The 24,601-nt window shown below is 37.0% G+C and overlaps 1 protein-coding gene across 4 annotated transcripts in view; it reads right to left on the bottom strand.

Moving 5' to 3' along the window:
• KLF8 (Kruppel like factor 8) overlaps nucleotides 1-24,601 on the bottom strand; it is a 65,346-nt gene that overhangs the window by 8,329 nt on the left and 32,416 nt on the right. For 2 of the 4 annotated variants that reach the window (XM_029240999.1, XM_029241003.1), the window contains exons 2-4: nucleotides 21,043-21,607; nucleotides 18,077-18,182; nucleotides 17,317-17,456 (exon numbers count right to left, since the gene is read on the bottom strand). In XM_029240999.1, the coding sequence (XP_029096832.1) occupies nucleotides 17,317-17,456; nucleotides 18,077-18,182; nucleotides 21,043-21,607 (811 nt within the window). Of the gene's footprint in view, nucleotides 1-16,407; nucleotides 16,449-17,316; nucleotides 17,457-18,076; nucleotides 18,183-21,042; nucleotides 21,608-24,601 lie in introns of those variants that run through there. The other 2 variants (XM_029241000.1, XM_029241001.1) reach the window with 2 other exon arrangements.

Here is a 24,601-nt window from a genome sequence, read left to right as displayed (position 1 = left end):
TTTCTGTAGTTCCATACAAATTTTAGGATTATTTTCTCTAGCTCTGTGAAAAATGTCACATGGGTACTTTGAGAAAGATTGCATTAAATTTGTAGATTGCTTTGGGTAGTATGGCCATTTTAAAAATATTAATTCTTCTAATCTAAGAGCATGGGTTATATTTCCATTTCTTTGAATCCTCTTCAATTTCCTTTATGAATGTTTTATAGTTTTCACCTCCTAGGTTTAGATTATTCTTAAAGATTTTTGATGTGACTTTAAATGGTATTCTTTATTGTTAGTGTAAAGAAATGCAACAGATTTCTGTATATTAATCTTGTCTCCTGCTAACTTTCTTAATTCTTTTGTTAGTTCTAATAGATTTTGTGTGGAGACTATAGGGTTCTCTCTCTATATAGATGATCATTTCATCTGCAAATAGTGACAGTTTTACCTCTTCTTTTCCAAGTTAGATACTTTTTATTTCCTTTTCTTGTCCGATTGTGGTGGCTAGAAATTCCAAAACTATGTTGAATAGAATTGGTGAGAGTCAGCGTCCTTGTCTTATTCCTGAATTTAGCTTGAAGGCTTTCCGCTTTTCACCATTGAGTATTGCATTGGCTGTGAGTTTGTTATAAATGGTTTTTAATATGTTGAGAAACATTCTCCCTATACCCACTTTTGTGAGTTTTTATCATGAATGGATGTTGAATTTTGTCACATGCTTTCTCTGCCTCTATTGAGATGATCATGTGTTTTTTGTCTTTCCTTTTGTTAATATGGGGTATCACACTGATTGATTTGCAAATGTTGAATCATCTGGAATGATTATGGTGCATGATCCTTTTTAGGCACTGTTGTATTTGGTTTGCTAGTATTTTGTTAAGGATTTTTGCCTGAATATTCATCAAAGACATTGGCCTGTAATTTTCTTTTTCTTTTTTGTAGTGTCTGGTTTTGGTATCAGGGTGATGGTGGCTTCATAGAATGAATTTGGGAGTGTTCCATCCTCTTAAATTTTTTTGGAATTGTTTTAGAGGGATAGGTATAATCTCTTCTTTGTATGTTTGATAGAATTCCCCAGTGAAGTCCTCTGTTCCCCGACTTTTGTTTGAAGGGAGTTTTTAAAATTACAAATTCTATTCTACTTTTAGTGATTAGTCTATTCATATTGTCTGTTTCTTTTTGAATCACTCTTGGCAAGCTGTATGTTTCTAGAAACTTGTTCATTTCCTCCAGGTTGTCCACCTTTTTGGTACATAACTTTTCATAGTATTCTCTTATAATGTTTTTTATGTCTGTGTTATCAGATATTTCTCCTCTTTTATTCCTTATTTTATGTATTTGGGTCCTCTTTCTTTTCTTCTTGGTGAGCCTGTCTAGAATTTGTTGATTTTGTTTATCTTAAAAAACAAAAAACAAAAAACCCCCAAAACAGCTCTTGGTTTTATTGACCTTTTCTGTTATTTAAAAAAATCTATTTTATTTATTTACCCTCCAGTCTTCATTATTTCGTTCCTTCTGCTGACCATTGGTTTTGTTTGTTCTTCTTTTTTGAAATTCTTTTAGGTGGTAAGTTAGGTTGTTTATTTGATTATTCCTGTTTCTTGAGGAGGTCCTGTATTGCTATGAACTTGCCTCTTAGAACTGCTTCTGCTGCATCCCATAAATTTTGTAAGGTTGTGTTTTCATTTTTGTTTGTCTTTAGGTATTTTCTGATTTCTTCTTGATTTCATATTTGACCCATTGGTTATTTTAGTAGCATGTTCATTTTCCTCATGTTTGTTCTGTTTCTGTTTTTCTTTCTGTGTTTAATTTCTAGATTCACACTGCTGTTTTCATAAAGATGCTTGAAATTATCTCCATCCTCTTAAATTTATGAGGCTTGTTTTGTTACCTAGTATATGGTCTACCTTAGAGAACATTCCATGCACACTTGAAAAGAATGTGTATTTTGATGTTTTGCTTTGTTTTGTTTTTTGGATATTGTGTCTTGTAGATATAAATTAAGTTCAACTGGTCTACTGTGTCATTTAGGACCTCTGGTGCCTTATTGAATTTTCTGTCTAAATGATATTTCCATTGATGTCAGTGGTTATTAAAGGCCCCTACTATGGTTGTATTACTATCCCTTTCTCCCTTTATGTCCCTTAGTATTTATTTTATATATTTAGGTGCTCCAATATAGGGTGCATAAATTTAACAAGTGTAATATTGTCTTCTTGTATTGATCCCTTTATAATTTATGATGTCTTTCTTTTTCTTTCTTTATGGCATTTGTTTAAAAAACTTACAACCAAGAATACTCTAACAAGCAAGGTTCTCATTCACATTCGATGGAGAAATCAAAAGCATTACAGACAAGCAAAAGCTAAGAGGATTCAGCACCACCAAAGCACTATACAACAATTGCTAAAGGAACCTCTCTAGGCAAGAAAGACAAGAGAACAGAACAAAAGAGGTAAGGAAGAAAAAAGGCCTACAAAAACAAACCCAAAACAATTAGGAAAATGGCAATAGGAACATACATATTGATAATTACCTCAAATGTAAATAAATTAAATGCTCCAACCAAGAGACATAGACTGGCTGAATGGATACAAAAACAAGAGTTATATGTATGCTATCTACAAGAGACCCACATCAGACCTAGTGACATATATAGACTGAAAGTGAGGGGATGGAAAAAATATTCCAGGCAAATGGAAACCAAAAGAAAGCTGGGGTATCAATACCCATATCAGACAAAATAGACTTTAAAAAGAGGCTGTTGCAAGAGACAAGGAAGGACACTACATAATGATCAAGGGATCAATCCAAGGAGAAGATATAATATTTGTATATATTTATGCACCCAACATAGCAGAATATCAATATATAAAGCAAATACTAACAACCATAAAAAGGGAAATCAACAGTAACACAATAATAGTGGGGGGCTTTAACACCCTACTTACACCAATGGACAGATTATGCAGACAGAAAATTAATCAGGAAACACATGCCTTAAACGACACATTAGACCAGATAGACTTAATTGATATTTATAGGACATTTCATCCAAAAGCAGCAGAATACACTTTCTTCTCAAGTGCATGTGGAACATTCTGCAGGATAGACCACACCTTGGGTCACAAATGAAGCCTTGGTAAATTTAAGAAAATTGAAATTGTACCAAACATCTTTTCCAACCACAATGATATGAGATTAAAAATCAATTACAGAAAAAAATCTTTAAAAACCACAAACACATGGAGGCTAAACAATATGCTACTAAATAACCAATGGATCACTGAAGAAATCAAAGAGGAAATCAAAAAATACCTGGAAACAAATGACAATGGAAACATGATGACCCAAAACCTATGTGATGCAACAAAAGCAGTTCTAAGAGGGAAGTTAATAGCAATACAACCCTACTTCAAGAAACGAGAAAAATCGCAAATAAACAATCTGATCTTACACCTAAAGCAATTAGAGAAAGAAGAACAAACGAAACTCAAACTTAGAAGGAAAGAAATCATAAAGATCAGAGCAGAAATAAATGAAATAGAGAGAAAGAAAATAGCAAAGATCAATGAAACTAAAAGCTAGTTCTTTGAGAATATAAACAAAATTGATAAAATTTTATCCAGACTCACCAAGAAAAAAGGGAGATAATTTAAATCAATAAAATTGGAAATAAAAAGGGAGAAGTTACTGGCACCACAGAAATACAAAGGATCATAACATACTACTACAAGCAACTATATGTCTATAAAATGGACAACCTGAAAGAAATGGACAAATTCTTAGAAAGGTAAAACCTTCCAAGACTGAACCAGGAAGAAATAGGAAGTATGAACAGACCAATCACAAGTAATGAAATTGAAACTGTGATTAAAAATATTCCAACAAACCAAAGTCCAGGACCAGATGGCTTCACAGGTGAATTCTATCAAACATTTAGAGAAGAAACACTTATCCTTCCCAAACTCTTCCAAAAATTGCAGAGGAAGGAACATTCCCCAGCTCATTCTATCAGGCCAATATTACCCTGATACCAAAACCAGACAAAGATATCACAAAAAAAGAAAATTACAGGCCAGTATCACTGATGAACATAGATGCAAAAATCCTCAAAAAAATACAAGCAAACAGAATCCAACAACACATTAAAAGAATCATACATCCTGATCAAGTGGGATTTATCCCAGAGATGCAAGGATTCTTCAATATATGCAAAACAATCAATGTGATACACCATATTAACAAACTGATGAATAAAACCCATATGATCATCTCAATAGATTCAGAAAAAGCTTTTGACAAAATTCAACAACGATTTATGATAAAAACTCTCCAGAAAGTGAGCATAGAGGGAACCTATCTCAACATAATAAAGGCCATATGTGACAAACCCATAGCAAACATCATTCTCAATGGTGAAAAGCTGAAAGCATTTCCTCTAAGACCAAGAACAAGACAAGGATGTCCACTCTCACCATTATTATTCATCATAGTTTTGGAAGTCCTAGCCATGGAAATCAGAGAAGAAAAATAAATAGAAGGAATCCAAACTGGAAAAGAAGTAAAAATGTCACTGCTTGCAGATGACATGATACTATACATGGAAAATCCTAAAGATGCCACCAGAAAACTTCTAGAGCTAATCAATGAATTTGGTAAAGTTGCAGGTTACAAAATTGATACACAAAAATCTCTTGCATCCCTATACACTAACAATGCAAGATCAAAAAGAGAAATTAAGAAAACAATCCCATTTACCATTACAGCAAAAAGAATAAAATACCTAGGAATAAACCTACCTAAGGAGACAAAAGACCTGTCCTCAGAAAACTATAAGATACTGATGAAAGAAATCAAAGATGGCACAAACAGATGGAGATATATAAGATATTCTTGGATTGGAAGAGTCAATATTGTTAAAATGACTATACTACTCAAAGCAATCTACAGATTCAGTGCAATTCCTTGTAAATTACCAAGGGCATTTTTCACAGAATTAGAACAAAAAAGTTTACAGTTTGTATGGAAACACAAAAGAGCACAAATAGCCAAAGCAATCTTGAGAAAGAAAAACAGATCTGGAGGAATCCAGCTCCCTGTCTTCAGACTATACTACAAAGCTACAGTAATCACGACAGTATGGTATTGGTGCAAAAACAGTAATATAGATCAAGGGAATAGGATATAAAGCCAAGAGATAAACCCATGAACCTATGGTCACCTAATCTATAACAAAGGAGGCAAGAAAAAACAATGAAGAAAAGACAGTCTCTTCAATAAATGGTGCTGGGAAAACTGAACAGCTACATGTAAAAGAATGAAATTAGAACACTCCATAACACCATACAGAAAAATAAACTCAAAATGGATTAAATACCTGAATGAAAGGCTGGACACTATAAAAGTCTTAGAGGAAAACATAGGCAGAACACTCTTTGAGATAAATTGCTGTATGACCTTTTTTCATCTACCTCTTAGAGTAATGAAAATAAAAAGAAAAATAAACAAATGGGATCTAATTTAACATAAAACTTTTGCATAGCAAAGGAAACTTAAAAAAAAAAAAAAACGAAAAGACAACCCACAGAATGGGAGAAAAATTTTGCAAATGAAACAACTGACAAGAGATTAATCTCCAAAATATACAAACAGGTCATAGAGTTCAATATCAAAAAAACAAATAACCCAAACAAAAAATGGGCAGAAGATCTAAATAGACATTTCTCTAAAGAAGACATACAAATGGCCAAAATGCCCATTAAAAAAGATGCTCAACATCAGTAATTATTAGAGAAATGCAAATCAAAACTATAATGAGGTATCAACTCACACCATTCAGAATGGCCATCATCAAAAAATCTACAAACAATAAATGCTGGAGAAGATGTGGAGAAAATATAAGCCTCCTACACTGTTGGTGGGAATGTAAATTGGTACAGCCACTATGAGAACAGTACGGAGATTCCTTAAAAAACTAAAAATAGGGCTTCCCTGGTGGCGCAGTGGTTGGGAGTCCACCTGCCGATGCAGGGGATGCGGGTTCATGCCCCGGTCCGGGAGGATCCCGTGTGCCGTGGAGCGGCTGGGCCCGTGAGCCATGGCCTCTGAGCCTGTGCGTCCGGAGCCTGTGCTCCACAGCGGGAGAGGTCACAACAGTGAGAGGCCCGCGTACCGCAAAAAAAAAAAAAAACTAAAAATAAAACTACCATATGACCCAGCAATCCCACTCCTGAACATATACCCAGAGAATACCATAATTCAAAAAGATACATGCACCCCAATATTCATTGAAGCAGTATTTACAATAGCCATGACATGGAAGCAACCTAAATGTCTTTCAAAAGAGGACTGGATAAAGAAGATGTGGTACATATATGCAATGGAATATTACTCAGCCATTAAAAATAATAAAATAATGTAGCAACATGGATAGACCTGGAGATTATCACACTAAGTGAAGTAAGTCAGAGAAAGACAAATATTATATTACATCACTTATATGCAGAATAAAAAAAATGATACAAATGAACTTATTTACAAAACAGGAACAGACTCACAGATTTAGAGAATGAATTTTTGGTTGTCAAGGGGGAAAGGTAGCAGGGAGGGATATTTAAGGAGTTTGGGATTGACATGTACACACTGCTTTATTTAAAAAATAATAATAATAAATTATCAGAAGTAGTGTTCAAAGCATTACTAATAAAATGCTAAAAGAACTTGCAAAAAGAACAGTTGAACACTTTAGAATTTCACTAGAAACTAGAAAATATTTTAAAAAACAGTCAGGACTGAAGAATATAATAACTGAAATTAAAAATTCACTAGAAAAAAATAACAGAAGACTAGGTGATACAGAAAAATGCATAAGTGATCTGCAAGGTAGAATAATGGATATCACCCAATCAGGACAGCAAAAGGAAAAACAATTTAAAAAATTAAGGTAGTTTAAGGGACCTTTGAGACAATATCAAATGTTCTAACATTCACATTATAGGGATTCCAGAAGGGGAAAAGAGAGAGAAAGTGTCAAAAATGACGTTGATGAAATTGCAGCTGAAAACTTCCCAAATGTGAAGAAGGAAACAGATATCCAGGTGCAGAAAGCACAGAGAGTCCTAAACAAGATGAATGCAAAGAGACCCATACCCAGACATTTCATAATGAAAATGGCAAAAATTAAACACAAAGAGAGAATTCTAAATGCAGCAAGAGGGGGATTGATCAAGGTGGAGGAGTAAGAGGACATCGAGCTCATCTTCCCCATGAACACAGCAAAAATTCAACTATACATGAAACAAGTCACACAGAAAGCTAGCTGAAAACTGGCAGAAAGACTCGTATACAACCAAGGCTGTTAGAAAGATCCACATGTAATGTGGTAGGAAGGAAAGAAAAGTGATTGGGTCAGGATCTGTGCCCCTGGAAGGGGCCTCAGAAGGAAGGGGAGAATGCACAGGCAGACACCAGCCCTTGGAAATGAGCCATGAGAGCCATAGATTGGGCACCCAAATCCTGGACCCCTGAGCGGGGGAGATGAGCTCACTTGGTTGGTTGGAGGAATGATTGGACTAACAGGAGGGCTGTGGGAAGCCTGGACTTCACTAGTGATAAGCACGTGTGTATGTTGGCTTGCCTCTGAGGCAGGATGGAGAGAAGACTGATCTAATGATTGCCAGATTTCCATGGCCTTCTCTGCATGCATCCCAGCCTGAGCCCAGCAAATGCTTTGGCCTGCTTACTTCTTGCCACAGTGCCACACTGGATCTAGGGTTGCCATGACCAGGAAGAAGACTTGGCTGTAGAATGCAGAGGATACTGATTCCCAGAGGAGAGCCTGGGTAGAGTGGTGGTAGCTATTGTTAGTGCTTACTCAAGCAGTGCATCAGATGTAGCCCAAAACTCTGACAGTGGCCACTCTACCACACCTCATGCCCTGTATATGCTGAGAATCCCCACAGGGCTCCCACCTGCCCTGCATTATGATTCCACAACTGAGTGGGTGCAGCAGAAGCTAGGGACTAAATCAGCTGTGAGGGACAAAAGGGACTTCCATCCAATGCTGTGTCTGAGCCAAGCAAGGAAAACAATTGTGGGTGCCTCCACAGGCAGTAAAATGGAGATAGCTTCATCCTCTGTCTGTAGCTGACATGAGTCTAGAGCTTGCACAGAGTCACATTGCTTCAGCACTCTGCCACTCTGGGGCAAGGACCCCAATCCTACGAGAAGGGAAAACACACACTTAAACAGAGACAGCTCAGGCCTGACCCTCAGGGTTTCTGCTCCAGCAACATGGGATTAGACCCCACCTCTGATAGGGCCATGATGGCTACTGAGAAGAGGGGAAGTTCCACCTCACACCCAGCTCCATCTCTAGCTTCTCCATCTCCAGCCCCACCAAAGTGATAGCTGCCAGCACACCCTGGGGAAAGAAATGACTTGTATCCACATCAAATCCAGCTCTCCAAGCAAAGGCATTGGGCACACACATTCTGTACAGGGCACTCCCACATAAGAACACCCCTTCAAGAAAGTAATAGGTAACTGTTTCACCTAAATTAATAGAGACAGAGAAATTTAAGCAAAATGAAAAGGCAGAGGAACTGCTCTCAATCAAAAGAGCAAGAGAATATACCTGCAGAAAATGAATAATGAAACAGAAATAAACAATTTGACAAATAAAGAATTCAAAGCATTGGTAACAAAAATGTTAAGTAAATTTGGGAAGACTATAGATGAACACAGTAAAAATTTTAACAAGTAGAAAACATTTAAAAAGCGCCATTAAGAAATGAAGATTTAAATAAGTGAAATAAAAAACACACTAGAAGGAATGAATAGCAAATTAAGTGATGCATAAGAACACATAAGTGATATGGAAGGTAGAATACTGGAAATCACCCAATCAGAACAGCAAAAAGAAAAACAAATTTAAAAATAAAAGCAGTATAAGATATCTGGGATAACATTAAGCATACCAACGTTCACATTATAGGGGTCTCAGAAGAAGAGAGAGAGAAGGGGATTGAAGATGTATTTGAGTAAATTATGGCTGAAAACTTCCCAAACTTAAAGATGGAAACAGATATACAAGTACAGGAAGCACAGAGGGTACCAAACTAGATTAACCCAAACAGATCTACACCAAGACATACCATATTTTTACAAATAACAAAAGTTAAAGACAGAATTATACAGGAATCAATAGAAAAACAAAGTCATATACAAGGGAACATCCATAAGACTATCAGCTAATTTCTCTGCAGAAACTTTGTAGGCAAGAAGAAAATGGTATAATATATTCAAAGGGTTGAAAGGGAAAAAAACCCCTGCAACCTATGATACTCTACCCAGCAAGATTATCATTCAGAATCAGAGAGATAAAGAACTTCTCAGACAAGAAAAAACTAAAAGAGTTCATCAATACTAAACCTACCATAAAAGAAATGTTAAAGGGTCTTCTCTAAGTGGAAAAGAAGTAAGAATCTATGGTAAAGGGAAAATCCCACCAGGAAAGGCAAATATATAGTAAGGATTGAAGATCAACCAATTAAGGAAGCCAGTACAAAGATTAAAAAGACAACATATTATAAAAGCAACTATAACTACATAAACAGTTAAGAGATAAACATGAAGATGTAAAATATGATGTCAAAAAAACCAAAACATTGGGGAGGGAAGAAAAAAATGCGGATTTTTTAGAATGTGTTTGAACTTAAACGACTATGAGTTTAAAAGAGTAGATATAGTTATAGATCAACATATATGACCCCCATGCTAACCACAAATCAGAAACCTATGTAGAGACCCAAAAAATAAAAATAAGGGAATACAATAATACTACTTTTAAAAAAATCATCAAACCACAAGGGAAGAAAAACAGAAGAAGAAATGAACAGAGAAGAACTACAAAAACAATCAGAAAACAAATAATAAGATGGGAATAAGTACATAACTATCAATAATTACTTCAGATGTCAATGGACTAAATGCTCCAATAAAAAATATGGTGACTGAATACCAAAACAAGACCCATGTGTATGTTACTTACAAGAGACTCACTTCAGAGTTAAACACACACACAGAAGGAAACTGAGGGGTTGGAAAAAGATATTTCATACAAATGAAATAAATATGAAAGTAGAGGTAACAATACTCAAAGACAAAATAGACTTTAAAACAAAGGCCATAACCAAAGACAAACAAAGGCATTATATAATGATAAAGGAATCAATACAAGAAGATGATATTTTGTTAACATATAAGAGCCCAATATGGGAGCACCTAAATACATAAAACAAAATGACAATAATTCAATAATAGTAGGGGACTTTAACACTCTACTTATAGCAATTGACAGACCATTTGTACAGAAAATCAATAAGGCAACAGTGGTCTTAAATGACACAATAGTCCAGTTGGACTTAATAGATATCTATAGGACATTTGATCACAAAACAGCAAAATATACATTTTTTTCAAGTGCACATGGAACATTCTCCAGGATAGATCACATGCTAGGCCACAAAAGAAGCCTCAATAAATTTAAGAGGATAGAAATAATATCATGTACTTTTTCCCAACAACAATGGTATAAAACTAGAAATCAATTACAAGAAGAAAAATGGGAAAAGCACGAACACATGGAGACCAAACAACAGGCTTCTACAAAAACCAATGGTTCAATGAAGAAATCAAGGAGGAAATCAGAAAATACCTCCAGGTGGATGAAAATGGAAACACAAGTTTCCAAAATCTATGGGATGCAGCAAAAGCAGTTCTAAGAGGGAAGTTTTGTCAATACAGGCCTACCAGAAGAAACAAGAAAAATCTCAAAAAAACAATCTAAACTTCCATCTAAAAGAATTAGAAAAAGATGAACAAAGAAAGCCCAAAGTCAGCAGAAGAAAGGAAATCATAAAGATCAGCGAGGAAATAAATAACATGGAGATCAAACAAAAACAAAACAATAGAAATGGTCAATGAAACTAAGACCTAGTTTTTTTGAGAAGATAAACAAAATTGATCAATCTTTATGCAGGCTCATCAAAAAGAAAAGAGAGAGGATACAAATAAAGAAAACAAATGAAAGAGGAGGAAATAACAATGAATTACACAGAGATAAAAAAATTAAAAGAGAAAACTATCAATAGTTATATGTCAACAAAATGGAAAACCTAGAAGAAATGGACAAATTTCTAGAAACATACAACCTTCCAAAACTGAACTAGAAAGCAATAGACAACCTAGTCAGAATGATCACTAGTAGTGAAATTAAATTTGTTACCAAAAAAACAAAAATATTTCCCAGCAAACAAAATTTCAAGGTCTGTTGAATTCAAAGGGAAATTCTACCAAACATTTAAAGAAGAGTTAGAGTTTCCCTGGTGGTGCAGTGGTTAAGAATCTGCCTGCCAACATAGGGGGCATAGGTTCGAACCCTGGTCCGGGAAGATCCCACATGCCACAGAGCAACTAAGCCCATGCATCACAACTACTCAGCCTGCACTCTAGAGCCTGCGAGCCACAACTCCTAAGCCCATGTGCTGCAACTACTGAAGCCCATGTGCCTAGAGCCCATGCTCTGCAACAAGAGAAGCCACTGCAATGAGAAGCCCGTGCACCACAACGAAGAGTAGCTCCTGCTTGCTGCAATTAGAGAAAGCCCTCATGCAATCAATGAAGACCCAATGCAGCCAACAATAAAATAAGTAAAATAAATTTTTAAAAAATAAAGAAGAGCTAATACCTATTCTTCTCAAACCATACAAAGAAATTATAGAGGATGGAGTATTCTCAAATTCATTATACGAGGCCACCATTACCCTGATACCAAAACCAGAAAAAGAAACTATAAAATCAAAATTATGCACCAATATCTCTGATGAATATAGATGTAAAAATCCTGAACAAAATATTAGCAAACGGAATCCAACAGTACATAAAAAGGATCTATGGTTAAGTGGGACTTATTCCAGGGTTGCAAGAATGGTTCAATATTTGCAAATCAATCAAAACAGATTAACAAAAAGAAGAATAAAAATCATGAGATAATCTCAATAAGCACTGAAGAAGTGCTTGACAAAATTCAGCATGTTTATAATAAAAACTCTCAAAAAGTGAGCATAGAGGGAATATACCTCACCATAATAAAGGCAAGCCTACAGTTAACATCATACTCAATGATGAAAAGATGAAAGCTTTTTCTCTAATAGAGTGGTCCCCAACCTTTTTGGCACCAGGGACCAGTTTCATGGAAGACAACTTTTCCATGGACTGGGGTGGCGGAGATGGTTTCGGGATGATTCAAGTGCATTACATTTATTGTGCACTTTATTTCTATTATTATAACATTGTAATATATAATGAAATAATTATACAGCTCACCATAATGCAGAATCAGTAGGAGCCCTGAGCTTGTTTTCACTTGCCACTCATTGATAGGGTTTTGATATGAGTCTGCAAGCAATTGATTTATTATGGTCTCTGTGCAGTCAAACCATTCTGCTAATGATAATCTGTATTTGCAGCCACTCCCCAGCACTAGCATCATTTCCTCAGCTCTACCTCAGATCATCAGGCATTAGATTCTCATAAGGAGTGTGCAACCTAGATCCCTTGTATGCACAGTTCACAGTAGGGTTCGTGCTCTTATGAGACTCTAAGGCCACCACTGATGTGACAGGAGAAGGAGCTCAGGCAATAATGCAAGTGATGGGGAGCAGCTGTAAATACAGATGAAGCTTCACTCGCTTGCCCACTGCTCGCCTCCTGCTGTGCAGTTTGGTTCCTAACAGGCCACAGACAAGTACCAGTCAGTGGCCCGGGGGTGGGGACCCCTGCTCTAATACAAAGAACAAGACTAGGATGCCCATTATTGCCACTTTTGCTCAACATAGTATTGGAAATTCATGTTAGAGAAGTTAAACAAGAAAAAGAAGTAAAAGGCATCCAAATTGGAAGGGAGGAAGTAAAACTGTCACTATTTGCAGATGACATAGAAAACCTGAGGTTTATACCAAAAAGCTATTAGAACTGATAAATGATTTCAGTAAAGTTACAGGATACAAGATTAATATACAGAAATCTGTAGATTTTCTATATACTAATAATGAACTAGAAGAAATATAAATTAAGGAAACCATCCCATTTACAATCACATCAAAAAGAATAAAATACCTAGGAATAAACTTAACCAAGGAGATGAAAGACCTATACTCTAAAACTATAAAACATTGATAAAGAAATTTGAAAATAATACAAAAAAAGGAAATATATTCCATGTTCTTGGATTTGAAGAATTAATATTGTTAAAATATCCATACCACCCAAAACAATCTACAGATTTAATGCAATCCCTATCCAAATACCCATGACATTTTTCACCGATCTAGAACTAGTAATCCTAAAATTTATATGGAACCACAAAAGACCCTGAATAGCAAAAGCAATCATCAGAAAAAAAGAACAAAACTGAAAGTGTCATGCTCTCTGACTTTAGACTATACTACAAAGCTACAGTAATCCAAACAGATTGGTACTGGAACAAAAACAGACACATATATCAGTGGAACAGAACAGAGAGCCCAGAAATTAACCCATATACATATAGCCAATTAATCCATGACAAAAGGCACAAAAATGTACAATGAGGAAAAGACAGTCTTTTCAGTAAGTGGTGCTGGGAAAACTGGACAGCTACATATAAAAGAATGAAATAAAGCATTTTCTAACACCATATAAAAAATAAAATCAAAATATATTAAAGACCTAAATTTAATACCATAAACCATAAAATGTCTAGAAGAAAGCATATGGGGGACACTCTTTGACACAATTTGTAGCAATATTTTTTTGGATCTGTCTCCCCAGGCAAAGGAAACAAAACAAAAATAAATAGATGGGACCTAATTAAACGTAGCAGCTTTTGCACAGCCAAGGAAACCATCTACAAAATGAAAAGGCAACGTACTGAATGGGAGAAAATATCTTGAAACAGTATGTCCAATAAGGTGTAAAATCATATATATATATATATATATATATATAATGAAAACTTCATATAAAAAAAGAAGAACCTAATGAAAAAATGGGTAGAAGACCTGCAGACACATTTTTCTAAAGACATATACATGGCCAACAGGCACATGAAAAAAATGCTCAACATCACTAAACATCAGGGAAATGCAAATCAAAACCACAAAGAGGTATCACCTCACACCCTTCAGAATGGCTAATATCAAAATGTCTGCAAATAACAAATGTTGGATAAAATGTGGAGAAAAAGAAACCCTAGTACACTTTTGGTGGGAATGTAAATTGGTGTAACCATTATGGAAAACAATATGGAGGTTTCTCAAAAAACATAAATAGAACTACCATATGATCCAAGCAATTCCACTTCTGGGTATATATCTGAAGAAAATGAAAATGCTAGTTTGAAAAGACTAGTATTTTCAACGTTGGAATAGCACCCCAATGTTCATAGCAGCATTATTTACAATAACCAAAATATGGAAGCAACTTAAGTGTCCATCCACAGAAGAATGGATAGAGAAGTGTATATATATACTCAATGGAATATTACTAGGCATAAAAAAGAATGAAATTCTGCCATTTGCAGCAGCTTGGACGGCCCTAAAGAGTATTATGTTTAGTGAAATAAGTCAAACAGAGAAAGACAAATATTTTATGATATCACTTACATATGGAATCTAAAAATAATATAAATGAGTGTATATGCAAAATAGAAACAGACTCACACGTGTAGAACACAAACTTGTGGCTACCAAAGCAGAAAGGGAAGCGGGGAAGGGGTAAATTAGGAGAATGAGATGAAGAGATATAAACTACTATGTATAAAATAGATAAGCAACAAGGATATATTGTATAGCACAGGAAATTATAGCCTTTATCTTGTAATAATTTATAATGGAGTATAATCTGCAAAAATACTAAATCACTATGCTTTATACCTGAAAATGATATAATATTGTAAATCAACTATACGTCAATAAAAAAAGATGTGGTACACACACACACACACCACACACACACAAACACACACACACAGTGGAATATTACTCAGCCATAAAAAAATTAAAATCTTGCCATATGAAACAAAGTGGATGGACCTGGACAGTATTATGCTTAGTGAAATAAGTCAGACAGAGAAAGACAAGTATAAGTTTTCACTTACATGTAGAATCTAAAAGAAGAAAACAAATGAATAAATATAACAAAACAGAAAGAGAATCACAGATATAGAGAATAAACTAGTGGTTACCAACGGGAAGAGGAATGGTGGGTACAAATTTCAGTTCTGCAAGATAAATAAGTCCTAGAAGTCTAATGTACAACAATGTGAGTGTAGTTAACAATATTGTATACTTGAAATTTGCTAAGAGGGTGTATCTTAGGTGTTCTCATGAGACACACACACATACACACAAGGTAACTTTGTGAGGTGATGGACGGGATAATCAGTTTGTGATGAATATTTCAGAATGTATACATATCAAATCACCCATTTTTACATCTTAAATATGCACAATTTTAATTTTCAACTATAAAGTTGGAGGAGAAAAAGAATAAATTAAGACAAAAAGCCTAACTGTGTGGAAGTGAGACTGGAATTGAAAGGATACAAATAATAGCTCACATATATTGAGAGTTTACTATATGTCAGACAGTATTCTAAGTGTTTAAGCTATTAATATTCCCAGATAAAGAAACTGAGGCAAAGAAAGGTGAAGTAACTTTCAGCTAATGAGTGATAGGCTGGGATGTCAAATTCAGGCAGTGTAGTTTCACAGTGTATGCTCTTGGCTATTATGTTTACATCCTCAATAAATGAGCTATTTGAAGAAAGAAATAATAGAAGTTTAGAAACACATAACTGGGGGCACAGAGAATGTTAAGAATCAATCATTAATTTTGAGCCTGAGTGAATGGGTGATGCTGTTATTAAAAACTGGGGCTTAACTGTATGTTAAATGGAAATTGTTGTATCTGTACTTTCTGCTTTGCATGATTGTAAGCTCAAAGGAGATGAAGGGCTGCATTGCATACTAGAGGTGGTATCCAGATAAGCTAGAGCCTCATGGCTCTCTGCTGAGAATATCTACCAGAGACAAGGATATCACTCTCTGGAACCCCTCGCAATGAACCCCAATCTTTAGAGTGCAATAAAGCAGGCATTTCTTCAGCTGTCTCAGTTCCAAAGAACCTGTGGAATACCAGTAATAGAAAAAAGTATACCCAGGTTGCATACCAAGGTTGGGTTCTATACAAACTCTAATACAGTATATGTTTACAAGAAAAGAGGCCCCCTTCCTAGTCCAGGGTGTCCAAATCTCACTTCTGAGCTGGAGATGATTGGGGATGAGAAGTCTTCAAGGAGAGGGTACAAACTGATGACTAAAAAGCTATTTCTGGCCCATAGGCAGGTTTCTTTGAATCTATGGTGTTATAAAATTTGTTTAATTACATGACAACATTCAAAATCTAGGATGTTTCACATAAAAATCATGATTCTTGGGCTTCCCTGGTGGTGCAGTGGTTGAGAGTCCGCCTGCCGATGCAGGGGACGCGGGTTCGTGCCCCGGTCCGGGAAGATCCCACGTGTCATGGAGCGGCTGGGCCCATGAGCCATGGCCGCTGACCCTGCGCGTCCGGAGCCTGTGCTCCACAACGGGAGAGACCACAACATTGAGAGGCCCACGTACCACAAAAAAAAAAAAAATCATGATTCATTTTAATTTGGGAGATTTGGTAATACTTATTTGGAGTTGAGTGATAGTTCTCCTTCAGATGGGGCAATTTGCTCACTCCCTCAGCACCCCCCTCAGCCCCCAGGTCTGCTTTACTTATTCTTTCTAATGTCCACCTTTCATTTCTAATGAGAACAAAGATATGTTATAGGTTGGTAAATGATGCTGAGCTCCAAAAGCCTGCTTTAATTTCACTGTACTTTTCAATACTCAGTAAAACTTGTGGGGCTCTGGTAGTAAGGGAGGGAGTCTTATCTGCCTTAATCTTCTTATAAATGTTATGACTTCCCAATTAGAAAGACCTACAGGTGCTCAATGGGAATGATAACTATTCAGAAGACACCAGGTTTAGTGTTTTCTTAGGCTGGTTTCATGAAAGCTACCGTAGAGTAGAAACAAGACATAGGGGTAAAAGCCATGAATGGAACCTGTGCCCATGAGTATAACTAGATCAACCTTTGTTTCAAGACTTTCTTCTCTTCCTGTCTCTCAGAGACTGTGTGTGTGTGTGTGTGTGTGTGTGTGTGTGTTGGGGGTAGAGTGGAGGTGGGCAGACCTGTATGGATTCTTCGGTGGGCCTTCAGGTGAGAGCTTTTGGTGTACACTTTGCTGCATCCCGCAAAGTCACACTGGTGAATCCGTCTTCTCTTCAAGTCAAGGGACTCTTCTCCCTGCATTTGGCTCATTGCTGCTGGCCTGAGCAAAGAAAGAGAGATAAGGCCAAATAGTGATTTTAAAGTGGAGGCTAAATAAATGGACTTACATATAATGGGATCACCTCATACATGCATTTAATTTATGCAAATTTAATACCAGCCCCCCCCAATAATTGAAATAGCTCAAGCAATTCCCTCAACTAAGCCATTCTGCTCAGTAAATGCAGGTCCCAGAAGGTGGTAATGTTTCTTTGGGTGGTTTCTGTTCCCAAGCAATATGAGCATTTCACTCTAATAAGTTTCATTCTTAGGTTTAAAGAAATGTATTTTTCATCCAACGTGGTTGCTAAAACACAAGCCAATGATAAGTTTGCTTTAAACTTACAGAGAGAAACAGAATGCAACTGTACTTTATAGGAAATTTGTATATTTTCCAAGGGTAAAAATTGATGATCTACAATTAAAACATTACTGTGTCATAACACCCATGTCCATGCACATGTGTGCATACAAGCTCATACCTTCGCTGAAAAGGCAGTTTACTTATATTTTGTTGTCCTCGAATTCTTACTATTGTGTCTGAGAATTTGTTCCACTTTTACCACAGACACACACATATATACACAGAGACAGACCTGAAGTAAAGATAAAAGTACTTACTCTTGTACCTGAATACCCTGTAAAGCTGAGGATCCACTCTCAATTGCACTCTCCTCACTGTCACTTGGGATCTCCAGTGGAGACATGGAGGTGGGGTCAACTTTAACTAAAAGCAAAGAAAAGGAGCAGTGTGGGCTACAAATATATGAACCTCTAATCATTTTCAGGATTCCCAGTTTGGCCCACAATGAAAAGTAGCAGCAAGATAGAGAAATAAAGAAAAAGCAAAGATGGAAGAAGTATATTTGTATGGAAGGAAAAGAAGAGCATTTAAAATTTTAGCAGAGCAGGATAAAGAAATTCCTTTGAGGGAAGGGTAGTGTGGAGCATTGTCACTAGAATGAGCTTCTCTAGGATAGTGAGCAAGATAAGATAGTGGGTTTCTCTAGGATAAGGTCTGGGTATGATTCAACTCCCTATCTCCAGGACCCAAGACAGTGTCTGTTGAAGTCAGGTTCAATTTGTATTTGTTGAATCAAACTCTAAATAGTTCCCTGGCTGTCCTCAGATCAATGCCTAGGCTCATGCTAGAGATGAGAACATCCCCTTTGGCTTTTGTGTTCCTTAATGGAAACGAGTCATTGAGATGAGACACATAATGCATGTCTAGCAGGTGCTTGATACATGTTAACGTCCTTCCCTTCCACCTATGTTGGCAGAAGCCCTTAAATCTTTATTGTCAACCAGTGGTGTTCCTGACGCCTAACAAAACTCAGTTACATGGTCAGACACCTAGATCTAGTGAAAGCTTCAAAATTTCTATATAGAAGAAACTTAAACGTGGCAATAAAGTTGGGGATGGGGAGTATTTGGCTAGAGCAGTCACCTCCATACATTGTGTATCATTCACTAAAACGTTTTAAGCATATATCTGTGTCTGTGTCTCTGCATGCGTATGTTGTGTGTTTATGATATAAATGTACTAGCATCCTAAAATTTTGTGTACATTATGAAAAATAAACAAAATATCATGTAAAGGGTGAGACAATACAAATAGAAGTTTTGATGCTTTCTTTTTGTGCTCCAAATACTTTGTGCAATACCCCCTTTGCCCCCCACGAAGGTGTAAGCATACCATTTGGAGACCACTGTGCTAATGGTCTTAGCTTGAAACTACATTGAACACCTTACAATTTATTCCATTTATTTAAAATGGTTCTGATGGGGCTTCCCTGGTGGCGCAGTGGTTGAGAGTCCGCCTGCTGATGCAGGGGACGCGGGTTCGTGCCACGGTCCGGGAAGATCCCACATGCCGCAGAGCGGCTGGGCCCGTGAGCCATGGCCGCTGAGCCTGCGTGTCCGGAGTCTGTGTTCTGCAACGGGAGAGGCCACAACAGTGGGGCCTGCATACCGCAAAAAAAACAAAAAACAAAACAAAACAAAAATGGTTCTGATGGACTGATGGATATTATGATGGGGGGGAATTCAAAGCCCATCAAACCATCCCTTGGTGTTACCACTGCCTTGATATCAGTAAATTCTCACACAAAGAATTTTATTTTCCCATCTCCTGTTTTGTTTGGCTCTCTCCCTATATGAAAATTTATAATTGTATTTTAAATAAACCCCTCAGGGGATCTCAAAAACAAGATTGTTATGAATACTTATCATTACCACAACTAACCACTAATCGATAACGGCATTTTTATTCAAAAGAACACAGCGGAGTCTCAGCAGCTTGATGCTTAGTATGTCATTCTCCTACGTTTAGTGATGGAAAGATCACAAGACATTAAATTTCAAAGGTAGAAAACTCTTAGAAAGTTTTTTTTTTACACTGAGCTGAAATCTGGTTCCTAGTTATTTCCACCCGCATATCTCCCCTTTGGTCTTTTTAATTCATGCTAAACAGTTATCATCTCCTTTCTGACATGGGTTTTAGTCCTCTCATCATCTTAATCTTTCTCCTCTGATTATACTCCAATTTCCCAACATCCTTCCTAAAACTGAACATCCAAAACTGCTTGTAATTCTACAGATGTGGTGAAGGTAAATATCTTGAACCACTTCAAGAAGCCATATAATTTTCTTCCATCATTCTCCATTACAAACTAGATATGTCTCTAGGAGGGGAACTGGGTGGCTGGGGGATAGTGGTGAAAGGGAGATAAACATACCTTTCTGAATTCTGAACTTATTTTAAAAATAAATAAAAGGTAAGATTACAGCATATGAACTCTCTCCTGGAAAAATTTTCAAGTTTGTTCATCACATTATTTTTTACAAGACAACTACTATCTACCACTGTCCTCTCTGGAGATGCACAAAGAAAAATAAGATGGAGTCTTGTCCTCGAGAAATTTACAATTCAGTTGGGAAGAATGCCCATACACTTGTGATACAGACATGTAAAAAATAACGTGGAAGGTGATAGATGCTAAATGAGGTGGAACACAGGAAAGATGGCAAAATTTCAAAGAAGACTATTTTACCTGTAGGGAAGAGAAAAGGTACAGTGCTGGGAGAGGCTGGGAGATAAGGCTGGCTATGTATGTAGGGCTAGAAACATTCTCAACTTTTCTACCAAAGCATTCTTAATGGCATAGAAGACTAAACACATCCTCCTGGAAAGTCCCAGTGTAGTTGCTTTAGTAGTTTAAAACTATTTTTGAAGGTCATGTTTTAAAATATTATTCAAATATTATATTTTCTCTTTAATAAAATCATATTTTAAAAATATAAAATGTTTTAAATTACTTACTGTCAAATAATATAGAGGTTCCAGGAAGATACATAGTATTTCACTCAAAGATATGTATACCCCAGTTTGAGAAACATGGGCTAAATGAAAAATATTCTTTGTACATTTGTAAGCATTGAAGAGACATGATAAAAACAGTATTTATGAAAAATTGCTCTTAAAGCTGTATGCAAGAATAATTGGAAAAGAAATAGGAGATACAATATTCAAAAAGGGAATAGATGAAGGAAGGTAAAGTCCAGCAAAGGGGCAGATTGATGCTCACCTGATCCAGCATTTTTGCCATCTCCTCCAATGAGTGGGACTGTAATGGCTGCAGGGCTCCCATCTGCAGGCAAAGTAGTATACACCATGGGCAGTGACTGCACCATCACTGGGATGGCCTTCAGGCTACCCATCTTATTTGGCAGATTGACTGAGGGCATGCTGTGAATCACATGTAAGATCTGCTGACCACCAGTGCCCTGAGAGGAGGCCAGGATAGAGCCTGGGGTCAGAACAGTAGGGATGTTTGCTGAAGTGCCTGTGTCTGATGTTGAAGTGGATACTACAAGTGTCTGGGAAGCAGACTGTGGCTTGGGAGGACGTATTGGAGCTTGCAGCATACTGGCAGGCTGAAGAGGAGACTTTGGCTTGTGAAAGGAGAGGTCAACTGGTTCCACCTGGGGCAGGTTGAAATCATTAGCCAGAAGTTCTTCTGGGGGCTCAATCTTGATGTCATTTAACAGTGCTGGGTTCTCCATGGGGTTGGCATCCAGGAGTGGTGGAGATGTCATATTACCTCTGTCTGCTGCCTTAAGGGAATCTCTAATTTTAACAGGGCCAGTGACCTAAAATAAATACATAAACAAATGAGAGGTGCAAACAGTGAGTGTTAGTACCCTGAAGAAGAGAGATGGGAGCAATGAAAGAAAGAAATCTCTATTCTGTTGTCATGGACAGAATATACAGGGAGTTGAGAAAAATGAGGCAAGAGGAAAAAGTAAAACAAGAGTAAAGAGGAAAAAAGAGGGAAACTTTATTGAGTACCAGCATCAGGCACTGTATAAGGCAATTAATACAAATTGTTTCATTTAAACTTTACAATAATTCTGCAAGATTAATTAGAATCAACACATCTGAGTACCCACTATTAGTACTGTGTTAAGCCCAGTGAGGGCACAAATGAATAAGGTATAGCCACGAAGTACATACTAACATACCAACTACAATGATAGAATAATATGAGTAGCTTATAAGTCATACCATAATAAGTGATGCAGTAGATATGCAAGCAAGGTATTTTAGAAAAAGAAAAGGGAATGATTCATTCTGTCTAGAAGATCAGGGAAGGTTTCAAGGAGGAAGTGATATTTCAGATGAGTCTTAGAGAATTAATAGAAGTTCTGTAAGAAGAGAAAGGGTAAAAAAAAATTTCCACCTACAGAGACATACCAACAGACAATATGCTTAGGTAATAATGATGCAGTACAGTCAGTTTTATTAAATGAAAAATATATCTGTGCAACTTTTAAATTTAAAAATACCAATTAAGGGACTTCCCTGGTGGTCCAGTGGTTAAGACTCTGTGCTTCCAATGCAGGGGCCGCAGGTTTGATTCCTGGTCAGGGAACTAAGATCCCACATGCAGCGTGGCCAAAAAATAAATACTAATTAAATGATCACTTTATAGGTAATATATAAAATAACATAAAACCTCAACCTAATTACAATTTTTCTGAGTTGAATGAATTCAAAGATCAAGGATATCCCCAATTAAAAAATGGGTAGACGGGAACAGTCACCAACAGGAAGACATTGGAACTCACCAAAAAAGATATCCCACATCCAAAGACAAAGGAGAAACCCCAGTGAGACAGTAGGAGGGGCACAATCACAATAAAATCAAATCCAATAGTTTCTTGATGGGTGACTAACAAACCAGAGAACATTTATACCACAGAAGTCCACCCACTGGAATGGAGGTTCTGAGCCCATGTCAGGCTTCCCAACCTGGGGGTCTGGCAAGAGGAGGAGGAATTCTTAGAGAATCAGACTTTGAAGGCTAGTGGGATTTGATTGCAGAACTTTGACAGGACTGGGGGAAAGAGAGACTCCACTTTTGGAGGGCACACACAGGGTGGTGTGTGCATTGTGACCCAAACAAGGGAGCAGTGATGCCATGGGAGAGAGAACCAGACCTGCCTGTTGGTGCTAGAGGCAGGGGGTGGCTGTGTCTCACCGTGAGGACAAGGACACTGGCAGCAGAAGTTCTGGGAAATACTCCTTGGTGTGAGCCCTCACAGGGTCCGCCATTAGCCCCAACAAAGAGTCCGGGTAGGCTCCAGTGTTTGGTCGCCTCAGGCCAAACAACCAACAGGGAGGGAATCTAGCCCCACCCATCAGCAGACAAGTAGAATAACGTTTTACTGAGCTCTGCCTACCAGAGCAACAGACAGCTCTACCCACCACCAGTCCCTTCCATCAGGAAATTTGCACAAGCCTCTTAGATAGCCTCACCCACCAGAGAGCAGACAGTGGAAGCAAAAAGAACTACAGTCCTACAGCCCGTGGAACAAAACCCACATTCACAGGAAGATAGACAAAATGAAAAGGCAGAGGACTATGTACCAGATGAAGAAACAATATAAAACCCCAGAAAAACAACTCAATGAAGTAGAGATAGGCAACCTTCCAGAAAAAGAATTCAGAATAATGATAGAGAAGATGATCCAGGACTGTGGAAAAAGAATGGAGGCAAAGATAGACAAGACGCAAGAAATGTTTAACAAAGAACTAGAAGAATTAAAGAACAAACAGAGATGAAAAATGCAATAACTGAAATGAAAAATACACTAGAAGGAATCAATAGCAGGATAACTGAGGCAGAAGAACGGATAATTGATGTGGAAGAGAGAATGGTGGAATTCACTGCTGAGGAACAGAATAAAGAATAAAGAATGAAAAGAAATGAAGACAGCCTAAGAGACTTCTGGGACAATATAAAATGCAACAGCATTTGCATTATAGGGATCCCAGAAGGAGAAGAGAGAGAGAAGGAACTGAGAAAATATTTGAAGAGATTATAGTCGAAAACTTCCCTAATGTGGGAAGGAAATAGGCACCCAAGTCCAGGAAGTGCACAGAGTCCCATACAGGATAAACCCAAGGAGAAACAAGCTGAGACACATAGTAATCAAATTGGCAAAAATTAAAGACAAAGAAAAATTATTGAAAGCAGAAAGGGAAAAATGACAAATAACATACAAGGGAACTCCCATAAGGTTAACATACAAGGGAATTCCCATAAGGTTAACAGCTGATTTCTCAGAGGAAACTCTCCAAGCCAGAGGGAATGGCATGACATACTTAAAGTGATGAAGGGGAAGAACCTACAACCAAGATTACTCTACCTGGCAAGGACCTCATTCAGATTTGATGGAGAAATCAAAAGCTTTACAGACAAGCAAAAACTAAGAGAATTCAGCACCACCAAACCATCTCTACAGCAAATGTTAAAGGAACTTCTCTAAGTGGGAAAGACAAGAGAAGAAAAGGATCTATAAAAACAAACCCAAAACAATTAAGAAAATGGTAATAGGAACATACATATCAATAATTACCTTAAACGTGAATGGATTAAATGCTCCAACCAAAAGACACAGGCTCATTGAATGGTTACAAAAACAAGACCCATATATATACTGTCTACCAGAGACCCACTTCAGACTGAGCGACACATACAGACTGAAAGTGAGGGGATGGAAAAAGATATTCCATGTAAATATCAACAGAAACCTGGAAGCAATTCTCATATCAGACAAAATAGACTTTAAAGTAAAGAA

The sequence above is a fragment of the Monodon monoceros genome, unplaced genomic scaffold (genome assembly GCF_005190385.1).
Source record: "Monodon monoceros isolate NGI ecotype Baffin Bay Population unplaced genomic scaffold, NGI_Narwhal_1 Super_Scaffold_22, whole genome shotgun sequence".
NCBI classification, from domain to species: Eukaryota; Metazoa; Chordata; class Mammalia; order Artiodactyla; family Monodontidae; genus Monodon; species Monodon monoceros.
Note: the sequence above shows the minus strand (reverse complement) of the source record. Positions and strands in the feature narration are given on the sequence as shown.